Raw genomic sequence first — 22,931 nt, 5'->3', positions numbered from 1 at the left:
TCTGACATGCACTGTGAGCTGTAAGGTCTTATATAGACAGGTGTGTGCCTTTCCTAATCAAGTCCAATCAGTTTAATTAAACACAGCTGGACTCCAATGAAGGAGTAGAACCATCTCAAGGAGGATCAGAAGAAATGGACAGCATGTGAGTTAAATATGAGTGTCACAGCAAAGGGTTTGAATACTTATGACCATGTGATATTTCAGTTTTTCTTTTTTAATAAATTTGCACAAATTTCTACATTTCTGTTTTTTTCTGTCAAGATGGGGTGCTGAGTGTACATTAATGAGAAATAAAATGAACTTTTTTGATTTTAGCAAATGGCTGCAATGAAACAAAGAGTGAAAAATTTAAAGGGGTCTGAATACTTTCCGTACCCACTGTATATAGATATATATAGATATTGTGTGGAACAAAATAGGCTGGCTGTGCTGTTGTTGTGGTTTTAAAATGTATAGTAACTAAAGAGGAAGCTGGGTCCGAACACAGAAAATGATGTGGGCACGAACTGTACCACATCTAAAGGTTTTTGACCATACTTGGTATATGGTGCCGCCGATGGGGGCAGGAGTGAACAGTGCACTGTTACGAGAAGCAGTAAAAACCACCAAGCCATTATCTGTATTGTAGCCCAGATGCAAAGTATTGCAAACTGGTTTGCTTAGGTAAATATACGCTGCCTATACTTTGGAAGGAAAAACAGGAAGCTGCTAATAACAATGTTCTAAAAAAAATTGGACGCATTGTTAAATAGTGGACAGTTTACAAGTCCAATACAAATCTTTGAAAATATTGTTTTAAACAAGATCCTGTGAGAACAGATATGGATTTATTGCACTGCAATGTTAAGTTTAGTTTATTGGATTTATGTATAATGGAAATTTTGGCATGACATGGGCAGCAGAGGAAAAATCAGGAGGGTTACCAAAAATATTTGGAGTAATCTTGAGGAGAGAATGATAATTCACAGACTGTTTAGTGTGTATGGTAACCTTTCATTTTTTTTCAACTTATCGCAGCATCTTTTCTGTCTGAAGCCTTTTTTTGGGCTTTAGAAATGGAGAGTTTATTTGTTTTTTTTATTTGCACATGCAAGTGCTGGCTTACTGACTCCTCTGAGCACAAAGATACTTGTTTAGTCTTTAGAGGCGAACTCTCCACCTGTTTTTGACACACCACAGCATTTGTCTGGAACAATTTGTCTAAAACAAAAGATCAAATTGGTCATCAAATTGACTGGGACTTAATCTCAAATGATTCAATTTCACAATAATCTGGTAAGTGTAGACAAACTATATCTCTCTTTGGGCTAAAGCAATACTAAAGCATATGCTGACAAATAAGATAGTTGATATTGTAGCTTTGGGGCAGTTGTTCAAACTCAACCCTGATTAGTTGACTGCAGACTTTTGAAAACTGGACTAATTTGAAATGCTGCCAGTGTTATTTTAAGAGAGTGCTGTCATCTGCATATGGATGCGAACATTGTGTAATGTTCTGAAGTGCTGAAGAAAAGTGTGATGTTTTTTCAGCCTTCTTATTCATTAATTTCTGCATTTTGTATGTTTTTTTTTCCATCAGGGTAACAATGTTTTCCAGGGTGTTTATTTTTTTGATTGGAGCCATGTTCATCTTCTATCAGGTAGAGATCCTTCTCAGCCTAATGACTTATATGTTCGTATAGGACAGTAACCAAGTCTTCACTTTTATTTTATTATTTTTAATGCGCATAATTTACTGTTACATTTATATAACCTGTTTTGTTCAATAACTAAAAACTAAAAAGACAAAATTCAACTCTGTGTGTACAGTGTTTCACCGTTTAACAGGGATACAAAATTAATGTTTTAATTTGTCTTAAAATTGTGTCTTTGACAAAATGACTAATTCTGTTATTGTTGTCATTACAGGTCTTTGCAACTGGTGAGTCATTTGACTACAATGTAATAGAAGACACCTCAGTGAATTACTTCAGAAAGTGTCCATAAATCGTTAGCACCATGAAAGGCCTGGTCCCGCCAGCATTTAAAGTGCTCTATTTTTTTTTTTAGCAGATTCTACTCATTCATTTCAATGGAGCTGTTTTTGGCTTAACTTAAGTTGGCAAAATGAATTCACACATTTTTTGAGCTTTCACCCTTGAATGCAAATAGCAAGCTTGGACCCTCACAGTGACCTGTGAGAGTTCAAAATGGAGGAGGCAATTGTAGCTTACTAGCTGTTTTACACCACCCACTTTTATTTAGCCTACTCAGTTAAAGCAGTGGTTTACACGCAGCTATTAAATAGGGTATGATGCTACAAATACGTCTTATAAACATATTGTCCTATTAGTTCGCTGAACTAACTTCAAAGAGCTTTATTTCCCCTCATCAATAACTTTTTTATTGAAGGAAATTGTGCAAAATTGTAAACAAAATGCATGTTAAGAGTAAAAAGAACAGTAACATTATACACTGTATACATAGCCTATAGACAGAAGGTCTAGAAGCTGTTATCACTGACTAATGCCAGCCCAAGCAGCAAGCAGGTTAGCTCGTGGTGCAAGAGGTCAGTACAAGTCAAATATTGACACTGGATGTGTAGATTAACTTTACTTTTCTACTTTCTGATGTGGCCAGATCTTTACACTGAGATTAAAATGAAATGTAGATAATGTAGCATGCAGGTTTTTGTGTTGCTGTTTTTTAATTATTAATTGCAACACAAATAGACAATCCACTGAAGGAAAGAAGCAAAGACAACAAGGGCAGTCAATACAGGCCGGTTACAAGTTGTGTTAGGTGTGTGTGAGTTGGTGTTAATATGCTGTGTGTGTGTGTGTGTGTGTGTGTGTGTGTGTGTGTGTGTGTGTGTGTGTGTGTGTGTGTGTGTGTGGCATGCAGTTAACAACTTCAGTCAAGGTACTCTTGCATAAATGAACTTGCTTTTCAACCCATTAAAAAATACAAAAAGATAACAAGAAATTGTTATTGTCATTGAAGATTTCTACATTGCCGAGCTGATGGTGGAAAGTAATATCTCACTGGAAGCCGAGACTGTCTTGTCCATTTTGAACAAAACCGGCGTAAACGTGCAAGACAGCGGTGGAAATGACCACACAGTGATCTTCTCAAGCAGCGAACTGGTAGCAGGTATATTTATTTTTTTGTGGGTTATCATTTCAAACAATTATTCTTTCATGTTACGAGAGGGAGGGAGGGGAGATCATGCAATGCCATACAACATACACTAATAACATAGCCAAATAGCCGATAACAAAGGTCCTACAGCGAGAGTTTGAGCTATCTATGCTGTCACCTCCCGACCTCCCACCAAAACACCTTCTCCTAACACTGTTTTGCAAGGACACAGTCCCTGCATCCTGGGCTTAGTACCAACAAAGACAACTGTGATCGGTAAAGTAAAGACAAATAAGCCAAACCGTTTTTCACCTTAATCTCGTACTATATGGGTGAATCCATACCATTTGCACCGCATATAGTTCTGACTCTGGCGTTGCTTGGCCTAAAAAGAGCACTCAAAACTAAACTCAGTGAAGTGAGAATGTTTTGTGTTTCGTTGGTGCCTTTCTGTCCAGAGTGCCTGATTATTGGAAAAGAGTCCAACTGTAGCTGCTCCAAAGGGTATTCTTGGAGCAACCAAGTGTGTTACAGTCACAACTGCTGCCGTGACGCTCCTTGCACTGAAAACGTGACCCATATCACACCACTCTGCATTGCCCAAACCCCAGGTAACAGTACTGCTGCATGACAAGTTTCCCTCCTTTTTTGTATTTGTGGTACTATTTTCTGTATGTTAGTAAAATAATGGAATATGGGTCACAAGACAAATGAACCTGTTGAATTCCAAACTGAAACGACTGATAATGTTTGCAATCAACACAGTTTTCATCAATGGAACAGTGTTGACTACAGCCATCTGGGATACTACCAAAACTAACAAGGTACATCTCCCGCTCATCACAAACTGACACAATACTCCATTCGTGAAACTGTTTGTCACACAAATAAAATTTAAATCATGTTCTTTCTTTTCAAAGCTTAAAGCTGAACTTGAAAAACTGAATGGCCTGCTGTCCCTGAACATAACGGGTCCGAGGTATTGTACTTTACAAAGAGATTCACACAATAATTTGTTGTTTTTTTTACACCAAAAAAGATTTTTGACTGCAAATAAAGGTGTGAACAATTTTGGGAAGTTTACTTTTGAAATGTAATAGGTTACAGATTACCCTAAAAGTGTTATAAGAAATGTAATTTTGATGACTTCATCTATGCAATGCAATCTATTACATTTGACCACTTCAATGACTTTTCTGACAAATGTTTTAAACTGGGTAATAAAGCTGAGAAGTCCCAAAATATAAATATAAATTAGGCAGTGTAAACCTCACAACAGCATTCAACACTGAATACTGTCAAACTTTAATTCAAAGACCTTAAATTAATGAATTGATACAGATTGGAATGTTTTGATTCTAAACACAACACAAATGTAGATCACAACTGACTGCAGAGAAGGAAAAGCTTCCCCATAACCTCAAACCAAGTATACATATGCGTTAAGTGATGATAGAGCATGGCATGGTACTGGTCACCATTTTTTGACACTATTTCCTGAATGACAGTATTCTGCCAAATGAATGGAGCCTGTCTAGACATAGACGGAAGGTATTCCTGTGTGGGAGAATGCTGCAAAGCAACAGAATGTGTGTTATATTCTACATGTACAGATACTCTCGTTGTTATTAACCGTATTGATATTGGGAATCAAATGAATGCTTTGTCACTGACCGTCTTTTCTTGATCCTCTCCAGAACGACTTCTAGCGTCACTGCTGACTTTGAGGCAGCGCTCAATGTCAGACTAGACAACAGTATGCTTCAACAGATAGTGACAACGCTGGAAATTCAACTCGGTGGTGTGATTTGGGTCGACACTCAAGGTCAGCAAAAACTGTGACTGTTTATTGTCATCAACCAATATTCACTCAATCTATCACAATTATTTCTCAGCTGTAGTGTAATGCTTTCTTTGGACTATAACACACTTAAGTTTTGTAAGACTGACTTCACCACATCACATGTTGATTTTCTATCACATCAGTGCATACAATTGGGCATTGGTTAAGGAGCTGCTGTCAGTCCAATGATGTTAAAGGTGTAGCGAAATAATGCAAATTAAAATGATCTCTGTGAACGATGAGGGGTAATCATAAAGTTCTGAGGCTGGCCCTGTTGCGTGTGAACAAGGTCCAGCTTAGTAATGTGTATGTAGAAGGGGGGACGCTGCGAGTTTCATGAATAGGTATGTTACATTGCTGGATCATTTGGGATTTCAACATGGATGTGAGCAGAGTCACATCAAATTTTGTGTCAAACTCAGGGAATTGACATTGCAGACCTTTGAAATGCTTCAGAGAGCCCAAGGCAATAAAGCAAGGGATGGGTCGGGTCCTCCAACATGACAACCCGCCAGCTCACAACACGTGATACCCGCACCAACACAATCGTTGCTCTCTGCTCCTTATTTTCTGGATTTGGCTTCCTGCCATTTTGTTTCTGTTACCCAAAAATGTGACACTAAATTTGCCAAAGTTTCAGGTTCATGTTGAAATTACAAATTGCGCACATACCAGTGTTCACGAAAACACGATTAACAGAGGTGTTGATGTTGATCGAGCAAGGTAGCTTGTACTTAATTAGAAAAGTCTCAGAACGTTTTGATTGCCTCTCATATAGTGTAAAACCCTTAGAGTTTTACTGTTCAGACATACAGTATATTTAACCTTGCAACAGTGCTTGGAACAATGAATGGAAATGTGTGACAGCAAGGCAGCAGGACAGCTAAACCAGAAGCCAGAATGATTACTAAAACCAACAATCTGGTGTGATGTTTGGGTGAACAAAGAACAGACTTATGATTTGGGTGTACTTTAACCTCTATGTAAGAACATAATGTTTATCCACTTGGGGTCATGAATACAGAGAATTTTGTGAAGTTGTACATAGTGACCTAGTTCATATATTCTGTGCAAAGTTGACAAAATTGAAAGCTTTTGAGTATTTATGTTCTAGTAACTGGATATCCAAAGCTTGCAACCCTAAATATTTCCAGCTTTTAAGATAAATTATCATCGTTCAAAGTAGACACCAAAAACCAGTCATTACCAATCACCCACTGAAATGCATGAGTTACATCATGGCCATGGGGCCAAAAGACGCTGAGGTATGTCACTATGAAAGTCTTGGTCGGACAGATGAATGTAGGGACTCACAAACAAATGACCTTTCTGACATTGAAAGTATATACACCGAGCCTTTTCATAATATATTTTTCCGTATATTTATATTGCCTCTTTGCACAGGAATGGTCACCATAGAGGGCCCGTTGGGTAGCGTGTGCTACAAGTCCGAGCCAAAACTGATATGCAAATTTGGGGAGGCCACAGCCAGTGCTGGCTGGAACATGACCACACAATTTGAGCGCTTCGAGCTCAACAACGGCAGTGTGGTCAAATTGGAGTATAACTGTACCACAGAAGAGCACAAATCTTGTGTTGCAGTTAGACTCAGCAACGTGACAGGCAAATGGGCAGGCAAGTATGGACAATTTTTGCTTCAATTCAAGTGGATTTGAAATTAAAGATCATTTCTTGTAAGAAAATGAATAGCCTATATATTCACACTGGAGTTACACTGGGTAGGGCCTCTGAAACAGCCTCTTTTCTTTGTTGTAACAATTCCACAACATATTGGAAACATTCTTTTGAGATTTTGCTCCATGTCAACATGATTGCATCACATCATTTCAACTGCACAAAGTGTTACCCACTTAGAAACTTTGTTGCTAGATTCAGCGACTTTTATTTTTCATCCAAAAAAAGCACCTGAATATAAACATAGCAACTATTTGGACAAGCCTTAACTTCTTATTATGTATTGCCCTGTAAGCGAGAGTCACACCTTTATCTGAATCTACTCTGTTCCGTGAGTGGCAGTGAGGCTGTGTAAGAGAACACTTTGTCAAGGGACATTGAAATTTTAAAATTTTAATTTTAGCAGTGCAGTGCAGCAGCTTGGAAGTGACTGCTGTTTAACATGTTGTCTAAATGGGCCACATTTTAGCCTCTATTTCATACACATCCTGTTGTCTGGTAGTTCAAAGATATGTAATTGAGATATTCTGCCCCCCCTCCTAAATTGAGTGTCATTTGTAATTTTGAGCCAATTTTTAACTGTACCGTGTAATTTACGTAAATGTTCCCAACAGGCACGTATGAGTGTGGATTTACTCTTGGGTCGCTCAGGCACACAGCTCGGGCTCAGCTGAATGTGGCACTCCTGCCTGATGTGATCACCATGACTATCGATCCCCTCACTGTGGACTGTCCAAGCCCAACGACAAGCATTAGCGTTACCGTAAAAGCCATCATCTCACGATGCGAAGAGTGCTATGATGTTTCGTGGAAACCCAGTCATGGCGACGTAATCACAGCTCGGCCTCCACAAAACACATGTAAGACAGGCCTACTCTTTTTCTCATCTTTCTTCCTCCTTACTAATCCTAATGCAAATTTACTAGAATTGATATCAATATAACATGTGATGTCACAGTCTTCCGGCAAAATGCATATATATAAACTCCACCTGTACAAACAACCCTATTGCTAACATCCATCTTTTGTTGCAGCGCGAGGAACAGTCTACATTTTCATGGAGACCATCCCTTGCAAGAAAACCGCTGACCCACATTTTGTTAATATCACTTTTAAAAACAAGAGGGAACAAGAGAAAAGTGCACAAGTGGATATCCCAGTAATATATGGTACCTGATTCTTAAAAAAATTGTGAACTCTATAGTTTTCTTGCATGGACGAAACTGAAATTAAATTAGGTTAAATCCATTTTATATTCTAAATTCAGAATTGCATCTTTTTTTCATTCACATCTCTGGCATCAACAAATGATCCCCTATATATACATGTTTTTTTTTAAGCTGGAGATGCATTTTGCGAAGAAGATGAAGTAAATGGAGAGGTTTGGCCAAAAGCCCCAGCTGGAAATACAGTGCTGAATCGAACCTGTCCAATTGGCAGAACTGGCTATAAGTCACGCACCTGTAACAGCCCTGAATGGCAGGACGTGTACAGCTACTGTGTCAAGGAGGAGCTGAGAAAAGTTGTAAATGCAGCTGACGTGAGTGTGACTTTAATTATCAAGCAATGCGTGACCTCTGAATCTTATAGTTCTATAAGATTTTTTTGTCCAATCTAGTTATTTACACTGCAGTAGCTTAAATTATTTAAGGTCCCATATTGTACAAATCAAGAATTCCACTTTTATTTTACATTATGAAACTGGTCTTAAACAAATACTGATTCCACTGACAAATGCACACAACCCATATTCAGCGGCTGCGCTAAGTAAGTTTGTGATGTCACAAACTCATACTTATGTCATTTGTCCATCCTCAGCACAGCCAACTGTCCAACCTTATGTTCATTAAAATGAGAATTATCTTTCTTTTAGGCCTGTTATTTAGATTTTGTTTCTTAATTCTTTCAGGTTGACTTGTGTGACAAAACTGTGGACTTCAATACCACAATTCAGAGCTCACCACTATCACTCCAATTTCTGTGTTTTTGACCACTAAATAACTTTTTTTTTTTAATAGGGCTTTAAGAAGGGACTAGGGGCTACCCAGGAGGTGGCAAATCTTGTATTTGAAGGACTCAAGAACAGCTCTACAGACAATTCTGGTTTTGAGGAAGACATGGCCGATATTTTCGCTTCCATCAGTGTTCTAAATTTGATGGCCGATGGATCCCAAAATGTTGTCTTGGAAGAGGAGGTCTTTCCTGTAAGCTTCTTTATATTTACTGGAATACTTGTGAAGTTTTTAACTTTAAGGTTCACGTTTGACCTATAAAGCAGCATTTAAAGAAATTCTCAACACTTTTAACCACATTTCCTCACCCTTCTTAGTGGATTGGCTTACTCACTTATCATGATGGGTTAGTTGGCATCACAAAACTCAGTATAGAGCTTTAGCCATGTGGTCACACAGGGTAAACAGGATGTGAACAGAAAGGGGGTGGAAAGCTGCTGTTCCCAGATAGCTGTGTTCATGTATAGAGCGACAAGAGTGCTAGCCTGGTGCGAACCAGAACCCAATTTCACTACGTGAATATATGGGTCTGGCCTCAGTCCATAGAGAATCGTTTGCGGACGTTCCTTCCTACTGGGCTTAAACCTCAGGTTAATTTTAACCAATCAGCTCACGCGGAAACTGGCCGACACCACAGTGAAGGAGGGGTGGGACAAATGCGGTTAACAACCGTTACTGGTCGCTAATTGGCCCGCCCTTCAGAGTTGCTGTGCAATCGCTAATACGGGCCGAGTACCCAGACTGTTACTCACAGCGAAGAAAACTGAATACTGGTATAAATTTTTGTAATAGTTTTTAGTTTTTTTAGCATTTTTAGTACAAAATTCAAATCGTGGAAAAGGCAATATTCCGACCTGTTGACGTAATGATGTCATACCAATATGGAGCGTACAACATGCGTTTGCAGATTATCCAGCGACAAACATGTCTGAAACCACTGTATCCAACAGCATCCATCCATGTTTGGCAGTTTTCAGTACTGACATGAGTCTGGAAACTGTTACTGGATTTGGGCTGCTTTTGGGAAAAATCATTTTAGCTATCATATTCACCAGATTGTTTTTGTTTTATTCTCTTTCAGAATCTCGTAACTTCAGCAAGCAAAATGTTGAACTCAACGTGGAGTACAGTTAACGAGTCGACTCGTTACTTGATGTCATCAAAGTACCTTGAGTCTGTGGAGAGTCTGGTGAAACATATCAAAGTCAACCGGAGCAGTGGATTTAACAGTGAAAACCTAGACCTCAAATTCTGCTCAGGCAGTGACTGCAATTTGACCGTATTTGACATTGGTGTGAATCTGAACCAGACCGACGGCATAATGAAAACTGTGGCTGTGAAAAATATAATGGATAAATTAAAGAACAGCTACAAGAATGTAGAGCATACCAGCCTCTTAGTATCAGCCACACTGACAAACAACTCTGATTCGTCTTTAGGAATTCAACTTAAATTTCCCAAAGATCACGATCAATCTCCGGAAGCTTACTGTGTCTTCTGGGACATCAAGAAGGATGACTGGTCAGATGTAGGGTGCTTTCTCAACACTAGTGATGATAACCACACAGTGTGTGAGTGCAACCACCTGACTTCATTCTCTGTCCTTTTTGCCAAGTCCGACATATCTACAAAGACTCTAGACATGATTACCAATGTGGGCCTCGGTGTGTCAATTTGCTCCTTGGTGATCTTTCTCTTCATCGAGTTTCTAGTGTGGGCAGCTGTGGTTAAGTCCAACCTTTCACATTTCCGTCACACAGCTATTGTGAACATCGCTACGTTCCTCTTGCTGGCCAATTGTAGTTTCTTGGCTTCCACTGAACCGAAGATTCTCAGTGACACCTGGTGCTTTGTTTTCACCGTGTGTAAGCACCTCTTTTTCCTGGCCATGTTCAGCTGGATGCTGTGCTTGAGTATCATGCTCGTCCACCAGCTCATCTTTGTCTTCAGCCCACTAAGAAAAAGAGTCTTCATGTTCCTCTCTAGCATCTTGGGCTATGTTTGCCCAATTCTGATTGTGGGATCCAGCTATGTGTATTACAGATACACCGATAAGCCCTACTACAACCCGGAGACATGCTGGTTACATTACGAGAAACTTTTGGTGGGCTCTGCGCATGCTTTTTTCATTCCCGTGGGAACCGTGATTTTGGCCAATCTCTTTTCCATGGTGGTCGTCATTGTTACCCTGTTGAAGTCCTCGGTGCCTGACAGCAGCAAGGCAAATGACAAGGAGACAGCCAAAAGCATCATTAAAGTGCTCGTCTTTCTAACGCCTGTCTTTGGACTAACATGGATCATTGGCTTCTGTCTGCTCCTGTTGGATTCAAACAATATCATGTTTACTATTGCTAACTACACTTTTACCATCCTCAATTCATTCCAGGTAATTTGGAAGCAACGATGTTGACAAATGATGTCTTTTTTCTTAAATTTAGGCTATTGTTAATTTGCATACTCCACTCGAATTGCTGTGAGCCAAAAAATTAATCAGCACTCAAACTGTTTAATGCTAAATTCATGAAGCCCTTTCGATAATTGTGACGATAATCAGAAGTCTATGATATAAACAATAAAAACATCATGTAATGCAAATAAGTCAGACTGTGACAGCTCACTAAGGTCAGTATTTGCCTATTGGACCACTGTGGTTTGTCTTATACATTTCTGCAAAGATCAAATTACATTCAGTAACAGAAGCTGACTGTCACTGTCAATATAGAAAATTAGTGTTTTAGTGTATACAGAGTTGCCATACATTCATAAGGGTAGGATATGATTTATTTATTTTTTAAAGGGAAGATTTAGTTACCATTGTCTGAAGCCACATATATAGATGGCAACCTGACTTCAAAACATAGTAAGTAGTTTGTATTGCCCTGTATGTACATCAGATTACTCCCTGCGATGATACATGTAGTCATTGGACAAAAACAAAAAATAGAGGTTGAATATGAAAGCACTGTATTAAGAAATGCTAGAAAATGTTGTATACATTATTTTTTAAAGACAAATATCTCCATCAAAACAAAATCTAAAACCTGTTATCCTTCATTTCTTCTCTTGCAGGGGCTTTTCCTTTTGATAACAGGATGTATTTCAGAGCAGAAGGTAGGTTTATATTTTTGACAATGGCCAGTTATCAGTGTCAAGCATGTTCAAGGATTTCTTGAAAATAGCTCAAATGTTCAAATTCTTTGAAAGAACCAAGAAAAAAGATGCAGTGGGGCCCACAAATGTTACCAATAACCATTGTTTTGTGTTTACCATATACCCAATTTATAAAGTAATGTATCTGTTTTATTACTTTCAGGTCAGAGAAGAACTGCTCAAGCTCATAATGGTAAGTATACCAACAATATCTATTCAGAATCACACCATCAAATGATGGAACATTGATCATATTTTGTTTTTCTGTCTACCCTCAGGGAAAATCAAAAGGAAATAGTGAGAGCACAAAGAATCTGACGTCAACTACGTACACAAAAGACAAATGAAGACGCACGTCAGTCCGATATAATGTCATCATTAGTTCTCTGTTTACTTTTGGTGAGCATTTGCTGCATCCCCAGTGACACAAACTGTAAAGAAGCTTTACATTTTAGACCTGTAGATGCATTTAGTCTGCAAGTGTTGCTAATTGTGCTTGGGCTGCCGGTCTCTAATTTAAAATCTGCTCGATTTCGAAAGGGAAGACAGATGCATCTGTAACTCACATTTGTTAACCAAAGGTGTTGACCTGAATTTCACTGCGCCAAAAGATTAAACAACCAAATGTTGTTTTGCATCACCAAAATAAAATTCCTGAAAACTGACTGTGACAAGACCGAGTAAAGCAGCTCTCTCGCTACCAGCTCTTTGAAGTTGTACTTCGGTGGAGTGGTCTTGACTGCTAACATCCACATGATGACATTCTAATAGTGACAATGCTAGTATGTTGGTGTTCAGCAGGTATATTTGCGATGTTTGAATGCATCTTAGTTTAATGTACAAGCATGATAATATTTTCAAATTAGGGCTAAACAGAAAGTATAGTGTAATGTATATGGAATTAACATTAGTTTTGTAGGTGTTTGGTTATAAACCAATGTTTGAGCCAAATTAAAAGTTTGACCTGATGATGGTGTTTAATGAAAAGTTAAGGGATCACAAAAGTGGTTAAAGTCAGTTCATACTTAAGAGAGATGTCTGTGACACATTTCATGGTAATCCAGTAGAGCTGTGAAGTGAAACATTTTTTTAATATATATATATATATATTCTGAGCTGTATATGCTCCAACTGTAACACTGTTTATGAGAAGTGGTTTAAAAACCACAAATGGAACTTCATGGTGTCACTGAAAAAAAAGAGTCAGGACGTCACCAAATCCATTAGGACGCACCTTATGTCCTAAATCCTGCCCTATTTTATGACTATACATTCAATAGATGTTGAAATATTTCAGTCTGGACCCTTTTTATTTAGCAATACAAAAGTTTCTTTACACGGCTGCAGCAGTGTACAGTTTGAAACTTTCAATTGTGATAGAATTGTTATTTAGCTGTTTGAATTTAACACTAGTCTGAAAATGAAAGTAACGCTATTCGTAACTATTAATAATATCATAATATGAATTACTTCTATTAAAACGCTGTTAAGGTTTTGCACTTTTTATGTGAACGCTTCTGTTTTCTGCTGATATTGTGCAGTTTGTCACATTTTGAGGTCCAGTGACAAATACTGCAAGACTAAAACAATTGTGGCCTAACAGACTTTACTGAGTTAAATCAAATGGTTGTAACAGTTTAAAATCAATATCTTATCTTTGTACCACATGTAAGCAGAAGGTTTTTTTGTGGGTTTGTGAATTCGGTCTATACATTTAAAACACTTACCATTGGCATTGTGTTATATTATAGTTCCTAGATGGTTGAACTGAAACCAGGTTAAATGTTAACCAAAGCTTATTATATAGAACACTAATGTTGATGATTAGCACTTAAGTTTTGATAATATTTCCAGATTATGCTTAGTTTTACTAGTACTGATTGTCGTTATCCTCAACTGAGGGTGACGATACATTTGAATGCCAGTTGTTTTTTAGGAGTGGAGTATATGCAATTTTTTTTCCCCATTTATATGTAAATGAAATGATAATATTGAACTGCCACTAAATCCATACAGATAAAAACAGCTTAATTGGATGTTGCCAAGATTGTAAGAGCTGACTGTATATTTTTAGAACCAAAAAAAATGTTTATTAAGTCTGGCTTTGTTTGATAATTTGATGTCTGTAAATTTACACTGTTTGACGTGAAACATAATCTGTATACTATGTCCAGAAAACAATGGTATTTCTTCAATACCTACTGAAATAAACATAAGGAATATAAAGTCTTTTATTGTTGAGAAATTTGTAAACCAAATTTCCGTTTTACATCATAGAATCCATTCAGCAGACAACATACAATTGGTTCGATCATAAAAATAAACCAAATTTACACACAAAACCATTCTACGATACTGCTGGTTTGAAAGCGTATCATTAGTTTCCCTACAATCATTGAAAACTCTCTACTACTTTAATGTTAAAACTTTAAAATAAAGCCTGTGGTTTGGTGAATTTAGGGACAGGATCCAAATTTGGTTATGTAAAGCACTCTACTAATCTTTGCATGTGAGGATAATCCACAATTAATTTGTCATCCAAAGTGAGTCCTCCTTTGGTAAAAAGTAATATTCCACTGTTGTACTGCTACCTGTTTTGCTGTGATGTCACTGCTGAGCGAATGCAGATGACGCATTAGACGTTTAAAATGTGTTTCACTGAGCTCTCCTGATGATGGTGAAAATGGCCAGCGTCAGGATTACAGTTCCTGTTGTTCCACCAATCAGAGCACCCACAATGCTTCTATCTATGTTCATTTCCTCGCACCTCTTCCCAGTGTAGTAGGTGGCCTGGCTTGTTGCACACCTGGAGAGCAGAAGACAGATTTTTAAATATGGAAAACAAAAATGTTCTTGTATCAAGAATAACTTTGAAATGTAGTGTTCAACAATTCTGTAGTGTGGAAACACCAAAAGGGGGTGAGGGTTTAAAGGAATAATATGACATTTTGGGAAATATGCTTTTCTTCTTTGAGAACCCTGGATCTGATGGTCAGTACCAAAATGTAATGTCCTTGAATGCCAACAATTACTATAAAGTTAGAACCAGGAAGTGATTAGCGTAGGGTAAAATAGAAACTCAAAGCCTGTCGAAAAGGTTGACCAGGCTCCATACAAAGTTCAAAACTGTGTCTCCCAGAACTCAAAGCTCAACAGTTAACACAATACTCCTCAGTTGTCTAAGTAGTACAAAATCAGAATCGAAAGATCAACAGTCTTTGGTGTCTATGTGGAGTTGTAACAGAGGTAGACATAAGATCCCAGTGAGAACTAGTGTGACCAGGTGTCCCACTTTATGTGGGACTGGACAGCATTTTTATGCCTTGTTTAATGTCCCACATATTGAGAAGATACCAGCTTGTCTTTTACACGTCACGTAACTGAAAGCACACACACACACTCATGCACGAATAGGGAAACCAGGAAAGCCCATTACTATAAGCATCTTCCTCCAGTAGGAAACCTATAGATACATGACAGCAAAAACAAACAAAATAAGTTCTAATTAGATTTATTATTTTATAAAAAAAAATGTACCAAAATTAGGTTCATTGGAAAATAAAAACTTTATTAAGAGTAAATGTGTTCTACCTGTTTATATTAAATCCAATTTCACTTTCACACACACTTCATAAGTGTCAGAAAACATTTACAACTGGTCTGAACAACATTTCAACAGCAAGGTTCATTGTTAAGACAGCATGAAGAGCAACGCAACCAAACATGCTGCAGAAACCTCTTATTTCGAGTAAACACTGCAGGACAGAAGCTTTTCTAAAATCTGTCTTTTGTCTAAAGGCTGTGAAAAAAGCAGGGAGTGATGTTGTCATGGTGCTGTTTGATCTCATCAAGCTATGTATACGTGGGTCAAGTGAACATTAGTCTGTCACCATCTTTGCTGCTATCATTATGTGAGCACAGAGTCACTAGCTAAACTGCAGAATAACTTTGGACAGAAGTGGGTTCGCTGTTTCCTTTGTTTCCAGTTTTTAGTTAAGCTAACTCCTCAGCTCCAACTCTGTACTGAAAAGACTGCTATAGATCTTATAATCTGTTTTTGGAATGAAAGATTTTTATCAAATTGTCAAATAAATCCTTTAAAGAGGATTATTAACAAATATTAATATATGAACTGTATATACAACCCTAAAAATATACAAATACATACCTGCAAGAGGCTTTCCCCTCCTTCTCCACACACATGCCTCCATTAATACATGGGTTCGGGTCACAGGGGTTTGTAGCACGTGCTTCCCTGTGTTTTGGTGCCTCCGGTATCTGTTCCATCTCGTTTACACCTGACTTCTCCTCTGCAATGTATTTGCTTGGTGTAGTTGGTTTGACAGGCACCTCACTCTTGATCAGGTGGCTCAAATCTAATGAAACATCAGGTTAATAAAAGTGTTAAATAAACTAAAATGAACAGCGATGGTATTGCACGTAAACGATATTTCTGATCCTCACCATTGAATTCAGCAGTAATGATGAGGTCATTGTTCTTGAGGAAGCTCCTCCTGTGCAGATGCTTGTGTGAAATGAACATGCTCCAACCGAAGTCTTGACTGCGGTAGCAGTTGCAGCTTTCATCGAACACTGCTCCTGGAGTGGCTGTTGGTTTGTTCCACCAGACATTTGTGTCTGAGAAGCAAAATAGCCAAGAAAAGAAAGCAGGCACATTACACAACTCTTGAATTTTCCAAGTGTGTATCTTAAAGTTAGTGTTGGAAACAAATTGTTCAAAAATGGGACAGGTTTGGTCAAAAAAAGTGAGACTGTCACAGCTGTCTAAACTGACTCTTTACATGGTAGAAATTACAGCAACCAGGACAAAAGGAGTTTTTTAAAAGTGAACCCCTCAAAATGTAGTACCACATGCATGGCACAGAGTAGAAGAGGAAGAGGAGTCGTACAGTAATCAGTGATGGTTTTGTTAGTTACAAAATTGGAAAGCAGACACAGACATAACAAAAATTATACAGGGGTTTTTAAATCAGCTGCTACAGTAATTTTGGAGGTATTTGGGGCTGACGAACAAGCTGACCACATTGTAGTATTATCACCTTAAAGCTGTCAAGCATGCTGGCAAACAGATGCAGCTGAAATGAAGCAATTCAATAAATTCATTTGGAGCCATGTTTAACCCTTCCGCTGTCCTCAGGTCAAATTGACCCGCTGCTGTGTTGCCATGACGGTTAAAGAAATCGTCACGGCCTCCTCGTCACCAATGATCCCAAAAAATACAAAAATAAAATAGAACTTGGTTGAACACAGCAGCGGGTCAATTTGACCCGAGGACAGCGGGCGGGTTAAGATACCCTAACAAATACACATCCAGTATTCCCTCTGCTTTTAGCTCTGTTGTGCTCTCCACCAACACCTGAGGGAAATAACTGTCTCTTTAGCTGCTGAAAGCTCTCCTATGTTCACCTGCAAGTCACTGGCTCTGTCTGTCTGATGTTTAGTGTTGGGCAAGTTGTCTACGGTAGGTTTATATGAACATTTTTAAACCTGATGCAACCATAAATGGACCCAAACAGCAACATTGCGGGCCATAAAAGTAAATAATAGAATGCTAAAAAGCTCCACAGAGCACATGAGAACCACAGGGTTGCATTATACATACATTTTCTGTAGGTGTATCCCTGCAACCAACCCTTTTCATCGTTCTCATTATACAAAATGTTAAAATACTGGATCAAGCAGCTTTTAGGTTTAGTGTATTTGCTTAGAAGGACCCATAAGAAGAGAATTTCAAAATGATAACCCTTTCTTATTTTTATAAATGATGTCATTTTTAAATATATAGTTCCAGTGTTGTTTGAAATGAGATGGGATTTAAACTTGTGGCATTTAACAGACCAGAGCAATTTGTTTCTGTCCTTTATCAATGACTTTCATCATAACCTTCCCTGTATTATCTCTCTGTCCAACTATTGTTCACAGCTTAAGTTGTTTCTGTTGTTATAGTCTGGAAACCCTGTTCACATTGAATTTTGCTCAGCCACTCTGACAAGACAGACCAATCAGCGACCAGTTTAGGTGGATAAATACAATGACGTTGAAGTCATTCCAACTGTGGAGTTTCAATGCACAATATAGGGCATATGGTGGTCGATGCAAAATGGTTAAAAGCTGCTTTAAGAGTTTAAAAGCTGCTTTTTACGATGCATTGACTGAAAACAATCCCCAATGAAGCCTGGCCGGATCAATATATTCCTGCTGTGAATTTGGCTCTGGTAATACCAGGCTAATCCTGTCATGGAATGGCACAAACAATTACCAAACTTGCTAAATAAAAAGGAAACTCTCTGCACTGTACCTCACTATATCGATAGCTTTAGTTGGACTAACACCTTCATCTTCAGTGAGCTTGATCTACCTGTGGTGAAGCTTCTTGTGGCAGACATCCTTAGCTTAACATCCGGGTCCTGGTCCATGGCAACTATGGTCGCCTGCCTGTTTTTGGCTGGCCACTCCATAACTGCATCATTTTCCCCACTACAGAAGTGTAATGCCAGGCCAACATAATCTGGATAGGCATTGTCTCCTCCATTTGGATAAACACTGATACCAAATGTGTAGCCCTCCGAGTTGTAGAAGCAACTGCTGTAGAGTGAGCTGCCGGGAGAAGTGGTGGTGAGAAGTCCGGTGAAGTTGTGGATTTGCCAGACAGCACTGGGGCAAACAGTCTCCGTGAGAGTGATGTCATCGATTAAGATGGCGCCCGAAGAGCTAGATGATCCTCTGATGCCTTGAAAGAAATACCGGAACTTCTCTGTCACCTTTAGAGTCACATGGGCTATTTTCCAGGCGTCATCCCCATCACCTTAAAGACAGTTAGCAGGTGGTTAATCAGCCTACTGGACACTGTAGTGAGTATTTTGAATGAGTCAATCAAGCAGTAAACCCAACCATAACAAAGAAAGAAATATGTTTTAAGTTCATTCTCATTTTTAAGAAACACGAGCACCATTCCAACATTCCAGTTCAAAGCACCTTGAATGGTGTGGATCTTCTTGACACTACGTACGGTCCCTGTCCCATCATCAGTCTTGATCCATATCACCAGTTTGTCCCCAGCGGCTCCAGTCATCTTATAGAAGAACTGCAAGCACTGTTCATCTCTTTTGGGGAAGAGGATTCGTGACTCCAGCGAGGCACTACTGCCAGCTGCACCGGAGGATGTGTCAAACTTCATGAAGTAGCCAGAATCTAAGAACAGATGCGTCAATCGGTATATGTTTAGAGAGATGACTGGGATCAGTACACAAACTACATTTATATCTTGCTGAATTACTGTATTTCACAAAATGGCCAAAGACAAAGATGAGTTTTAAATGTGGCAGTAAGATAAACACCTGAATGAGATTTTAGCCAGCATTTTATATGATCTAGAAAATCTGTGCAGTACCTCTGCAGCGTCCTGCCAGGGTTTGATCTGCATCCTCTGGACTGCTGAGCGTCTGGACCCAGTCTGCACCGTCCTCCTCGTTCTGGATCATTCCACACATGTTGATCAGCTCAAAGGAGCACTGGTCCAGGAGGGTATGTGTGTTGGCTGCAACGGGACAGGTGTCAACAGTCAGCCTATAAAGCTGAGAGCACTATAAACATATGACTGTCATTCAGTCAATGCATTAATGTGATTAATTAGTGTACAGCATCAGCAGTGCTTCTCTTTGTGTATGTTTACCTAGTTGCTAAAAGTATTCCACTAACGTTTTGCCGTAAATGATCATTGTTTTAGCCATTGTCATTGTTTATAATAGTTAATGAAAATAATTCCTGATAATTATAACCAATGTAGCCATCGTTAATCAATAATGTTACTATATTTGTAATAGAAGAAGTTCTGAAGAAATTTGGAGTACAGTTTAAAGTGGGTTTGTCTCTATGAGCTACGAGATACCTTTACATATTACAAGTTTGGCTCGTAATTAATCTGAAAGTATTGATCAATCCAAGAAGGGAATATAAAGTTATTTTAGGTTCAAATGAATCAGCTTCCATAACAATTTATTCACTGACACTAATAGACAACTGCAGCTCATTTTGAGCGAGCACAGATTCATAACCCGTTTCCTTGTCCAGACACAGGAGTTGCCAGGCTCCAACAATAAGACACTCACCACAGTCGTACATGCGGTTGAGCCTGGTGATGTCCACTGCACTGAAGTCCATCCGCTGGCCAATGACCTCATTGAAGTAGGGTATGGCGGTGGTGATGGTGGGGATACTTCCGTTCTTGTTGAAGGACAGCGGTCTGTAGTGCATGATGGACTCATAATCGTACGCCGTGTTCAGATCACTGATGAAGTCATCCTCATACTTGTTGAAATTGTGCTCCTTGCCTGTGGGGAGAGAGTAAAATTGACAATAAGAATAACAAGAATAATACATTTTTATTGATATAGCATTTTTTATGATACTCAAAGACACTTTGCATGTTAAAATGTTCAGTTCAAGTATAAATCCAATGGCAGTGAAGACATACAATATTAATCCCACATTAAAAAGGTGGGTCTTGAGTTGGGAGTTCAACAGGAAACGTGTTTTCTGATGTGTTTGGAAGGGAGTTCCAGAGGGAGGTAAGTCGGAATGGAGTATTTTTTCATTGCTGTATTCATACTTTTACTTATGTAAAGGATCTGAAAACTTCCGCCACAAACATCGCTTCAGTATCTCTAAAATAGTGGCTCTGAATAAAACGATGATAAATAAAAAGATGATATTATGACCCACCTTCTTCAATCTGGTCCCACCAGATTTGAACGTAGTCGTCTCTGTCTGAACGAGACTGCTCGTGGTAGAAGCCCAGAGCGTGGAGGAGCTCGTGCTCCACGATGGCTTTGGTGTCACACTGGGCCCCGATGGACACATTCTGGCCCGTTTTATTATCTCCGACGTATGACCAGCATCTGAATTGTTGAAATGGAAAATTGAAGTCAACCTAAAAACATCAGTCTAACGTGCTGTTGCTGTTATTTGACTGAGCTTTAAACAGGATTACATCACCAATTCGGCCCATAAAGTTGAGCAACAGCTGAGATCACTCCTGAATAAACGTGACAGACTGTATCTCACCCGGGAAGCTGGGTGAAAGAGATGTAGCTTGTCTCTCCCTCGTACGGTTTGAAGTCCACGCAGGATCTCAAACGGTACTCCTCAAAAGCCTGGAGGATCACTCCTTTAGCATTCAGTTCTAAAGCAGCAGGAAAACATGTCCAAATCAGCCCCGTACTTTTGAAATCATACGTTGATTGAAATTGATACTAATGTGCACAGTGTACCTAAAGAATCAGTCAAGATGTAGGCGATGGGAAACTTCCATCTTCTTGTTTGATCGAGGATTGCATTTTTGTTGGGCTGCAACACAACATTGAACGAGTTCAGAAGATATTTTTTATTCTTAACGAATACAAATCTTACTTATACTCTCTGTTCACTTACATTACCAGCAATGTCACCCTCAAACAGATGTTTCAAGCCTATAAATGTGAATTATACACGTTTAGTATAAATGAGAATTGCAGTCGAGAGCAAGGTGCATGCATCAACATCAAACAGGGTTTAAAAATGATACCTCTGTTGATCTCAGGTATGTCGTCTCTCAGTTCACCCGCATCTGCATTGTTGCCTAGAGGATAAACTTATGGTTAGAGTAAAAAAGTAGCGGATAAAACAGCTTTTTTTTTTATGTGCATATGTGATCAAAGTTAACAGAAACCAACCGGTAGATGTCGGAACAGCTTGCACCTACAACACAACAAGAAACGATGCTTAATTTAAATGCTTTAGCTCAGATATTACTTTTCAATTCCTGTTTCTCAGAGTGACACTTAAAAAATCAAATAAAAAATTCCCTACCTTTAAAACCACAAAGACTCCAATCAGCGCGGTGATTCTCTTCAAGCTGTCTCCAGAGCCCATGGTGTCATTCAAACAGAAATGTCTTTCTCTGACTCCAGCGTAAACTTGCCCATTAAGACAACGAATGGGAGAGGAACTTTGATCGGGATTGTTGTTCTTAATGAGTAACAGACACTTCACGTGTCTCCCAGTGTCGCCTCTTAAAACTGGCACGTTGTCAAGTGTGCAGGTAATGACGGCAGTAAAATGTCGACTTTGTACAGAGGTAGCAGAATCACGCGCTGAAAGAAATAAATCTGGGAATCGTGTTGTTTATCGGTTTGACCTCTGACCTCTGTTGTGTGGCTGGGGGGCATCAGCAGCATGGGTTGTGTAATGAAAGCCAGTTACACATAAATAAACTACAAGCAAAATAAAGATGTAAACAAAAGAGGAGCACACGGGACAGAGTGGCTAGTAAAGTGCTGATCATTCACTCTTGTTTTCTGTAATACCTGATAAGGTTCTTTAGGCCTACATTTCCCTTATCTCACCGTTACTGTCAACACAGCAGACTTTAGTTGATGTTAAAAGAGCACTTAAGTGTTTTATTATTGCAGACACATAAAGTTAAGGGACTTACACAACACAGATTTCAACAATGAGGCAGTTTAAGCAGCCGAGGCTTTAACAACGCTATTACATGAATGTAACTAAGAAAGATAACTCTACAGATATTCTGTTTTTATACGCTGGGTGGTACTCCTAGTCCAGAATTAATGGATGGAGCCTCTAGATCTAAAAACAGAGGCCAATGCAGAAGTGTGAGGTGCAATACGACTGAGGGCCACTAGGGGCTGGCTCGAAAAGACCTCTGGCTCCAATAGAGTCCCGTTCAAAAAGAGTCAATTTCTTAAGGAAATATGTCAATAATTTTTTTTCTACAAGGCATTATGGTGTCATATCTGATCTTCATTCCTTCTGATCAGTGTTCTGAAAATTATTTCATAATTAATTCAATAGAAGGCGTCAAAGAGAGGTATGTTTGTGGGCGTTTCTGGGTTGATTGACATGCCTGGGATGCAGTCACATTTCTGAAAGTGAACAAGTGAGTGTGCTCAGTGACCTCGGATCCTCAGTCGGGTCCCCCCTCACTCCTACCCAGCTCGAGAAAAATATGGTCACTGGACCGCAATAATGTCAGACTGAAAACTTCAAAACAGCAGTTCACAAACCAATAGGACAGGCCTGGCCAACCC

At 39.0% G+C, this 22,931-nt stretch overlaps 2 protein-coding genes across 2 annotated transcripts; one reads left to right on the top strand and one right to left on the bottom strand.

Moving 5' to 3' along the window:
- The first annotated feature begins 1,589 nt into the window (after window positions 1-1,589).
- adgrf3b (adhesion G protein-coupled receptor F3b) lies at window positions 1,590-12,181 on the top strand. The gene is made up of 15 exons (XM_069158778.1): window positions 1,590-1,643; window positions 2,970-3,135; window positions 3,582-3,734; window positions 3,889-3,947; window positions 4,044-4,102; window positions 4,821-4,948; window positions 6,371-6,601; window positions 7,276-7,521; window positions 7,696-7,830; window positions 8,002-8,201; window positions 8,680-8,865; window positions 9,755-11,059; window positions 11,743-11,784; window positions 11,987-12,016; window positions 12,102-12,181. The coding sequence occupies exons 1-15, from the start codon at window positions 1,590-1,592 to the stop codon at window positions 12,168-12,170; spliced, it is 3,063 nt and encodes a 1,020-aa protein (XP_069014879.1). The 3' UTR covers window positions 12,171-12,181.
- Window positions 12,182-14,478: 2,297 nt separating this feature from the next.
- mep1a.2 (meprin A, alpha (PABA peptide hydrolase), tandem duplicate 2) lies at window positions 14,479-21,753 on the bottom strand. The gene is made up of 14 exons (XM_069158777.1): window positions 21,691-21,753; window positions 21,555-21,579; window positions 21,407-21,460; window positions 21,274-21,311; window positions 21,114-21,189; window positions 20,908-21,025; window positions 20,566-20,741; window positions 19,953-20,174; window positions 19,235-19,381; window positions 18,820-19,035; window positions 18,203-18,649; window positions 16,288-16,461; window positions 15,992-16,199; window positions 14,479-14,629 (listed from the first exon to the last, which is right to left on the bottom strand). The coding sequence occupies exons 1-14, from the start codon at window positions 21,751-21,753 to the stop codon at window positions 14,479-14,481; spliced, it is 2,115 nt and encodes a 704-aa protein (XP_069014878.1).
- Between the last annotated feature and the right edge of the window lie 1,178 nt (window positions 21,754-22,931).

This window comes from Embiotoca jacksoni, unplaced genomic scaffold, assembly GCF_022577435.1.
Source record: "Embiotoca jacksoni isolate LCO1_2020_lvr unplaced genomic scaffold, fEmbJac1.0.p SCAF_23, whole genome shotgun sequence".
NCBI classification, from domain to species: Eukaryota; Metazoa; Chordata; class Actinopteri; family Embiotocidae; genus Embiotoca; species Embiotoca jacksoni.
Note: the sequence above shows the minus strand (reverse complement) of the source record. Positions and strands in the feature narration are given on the sequence as shown.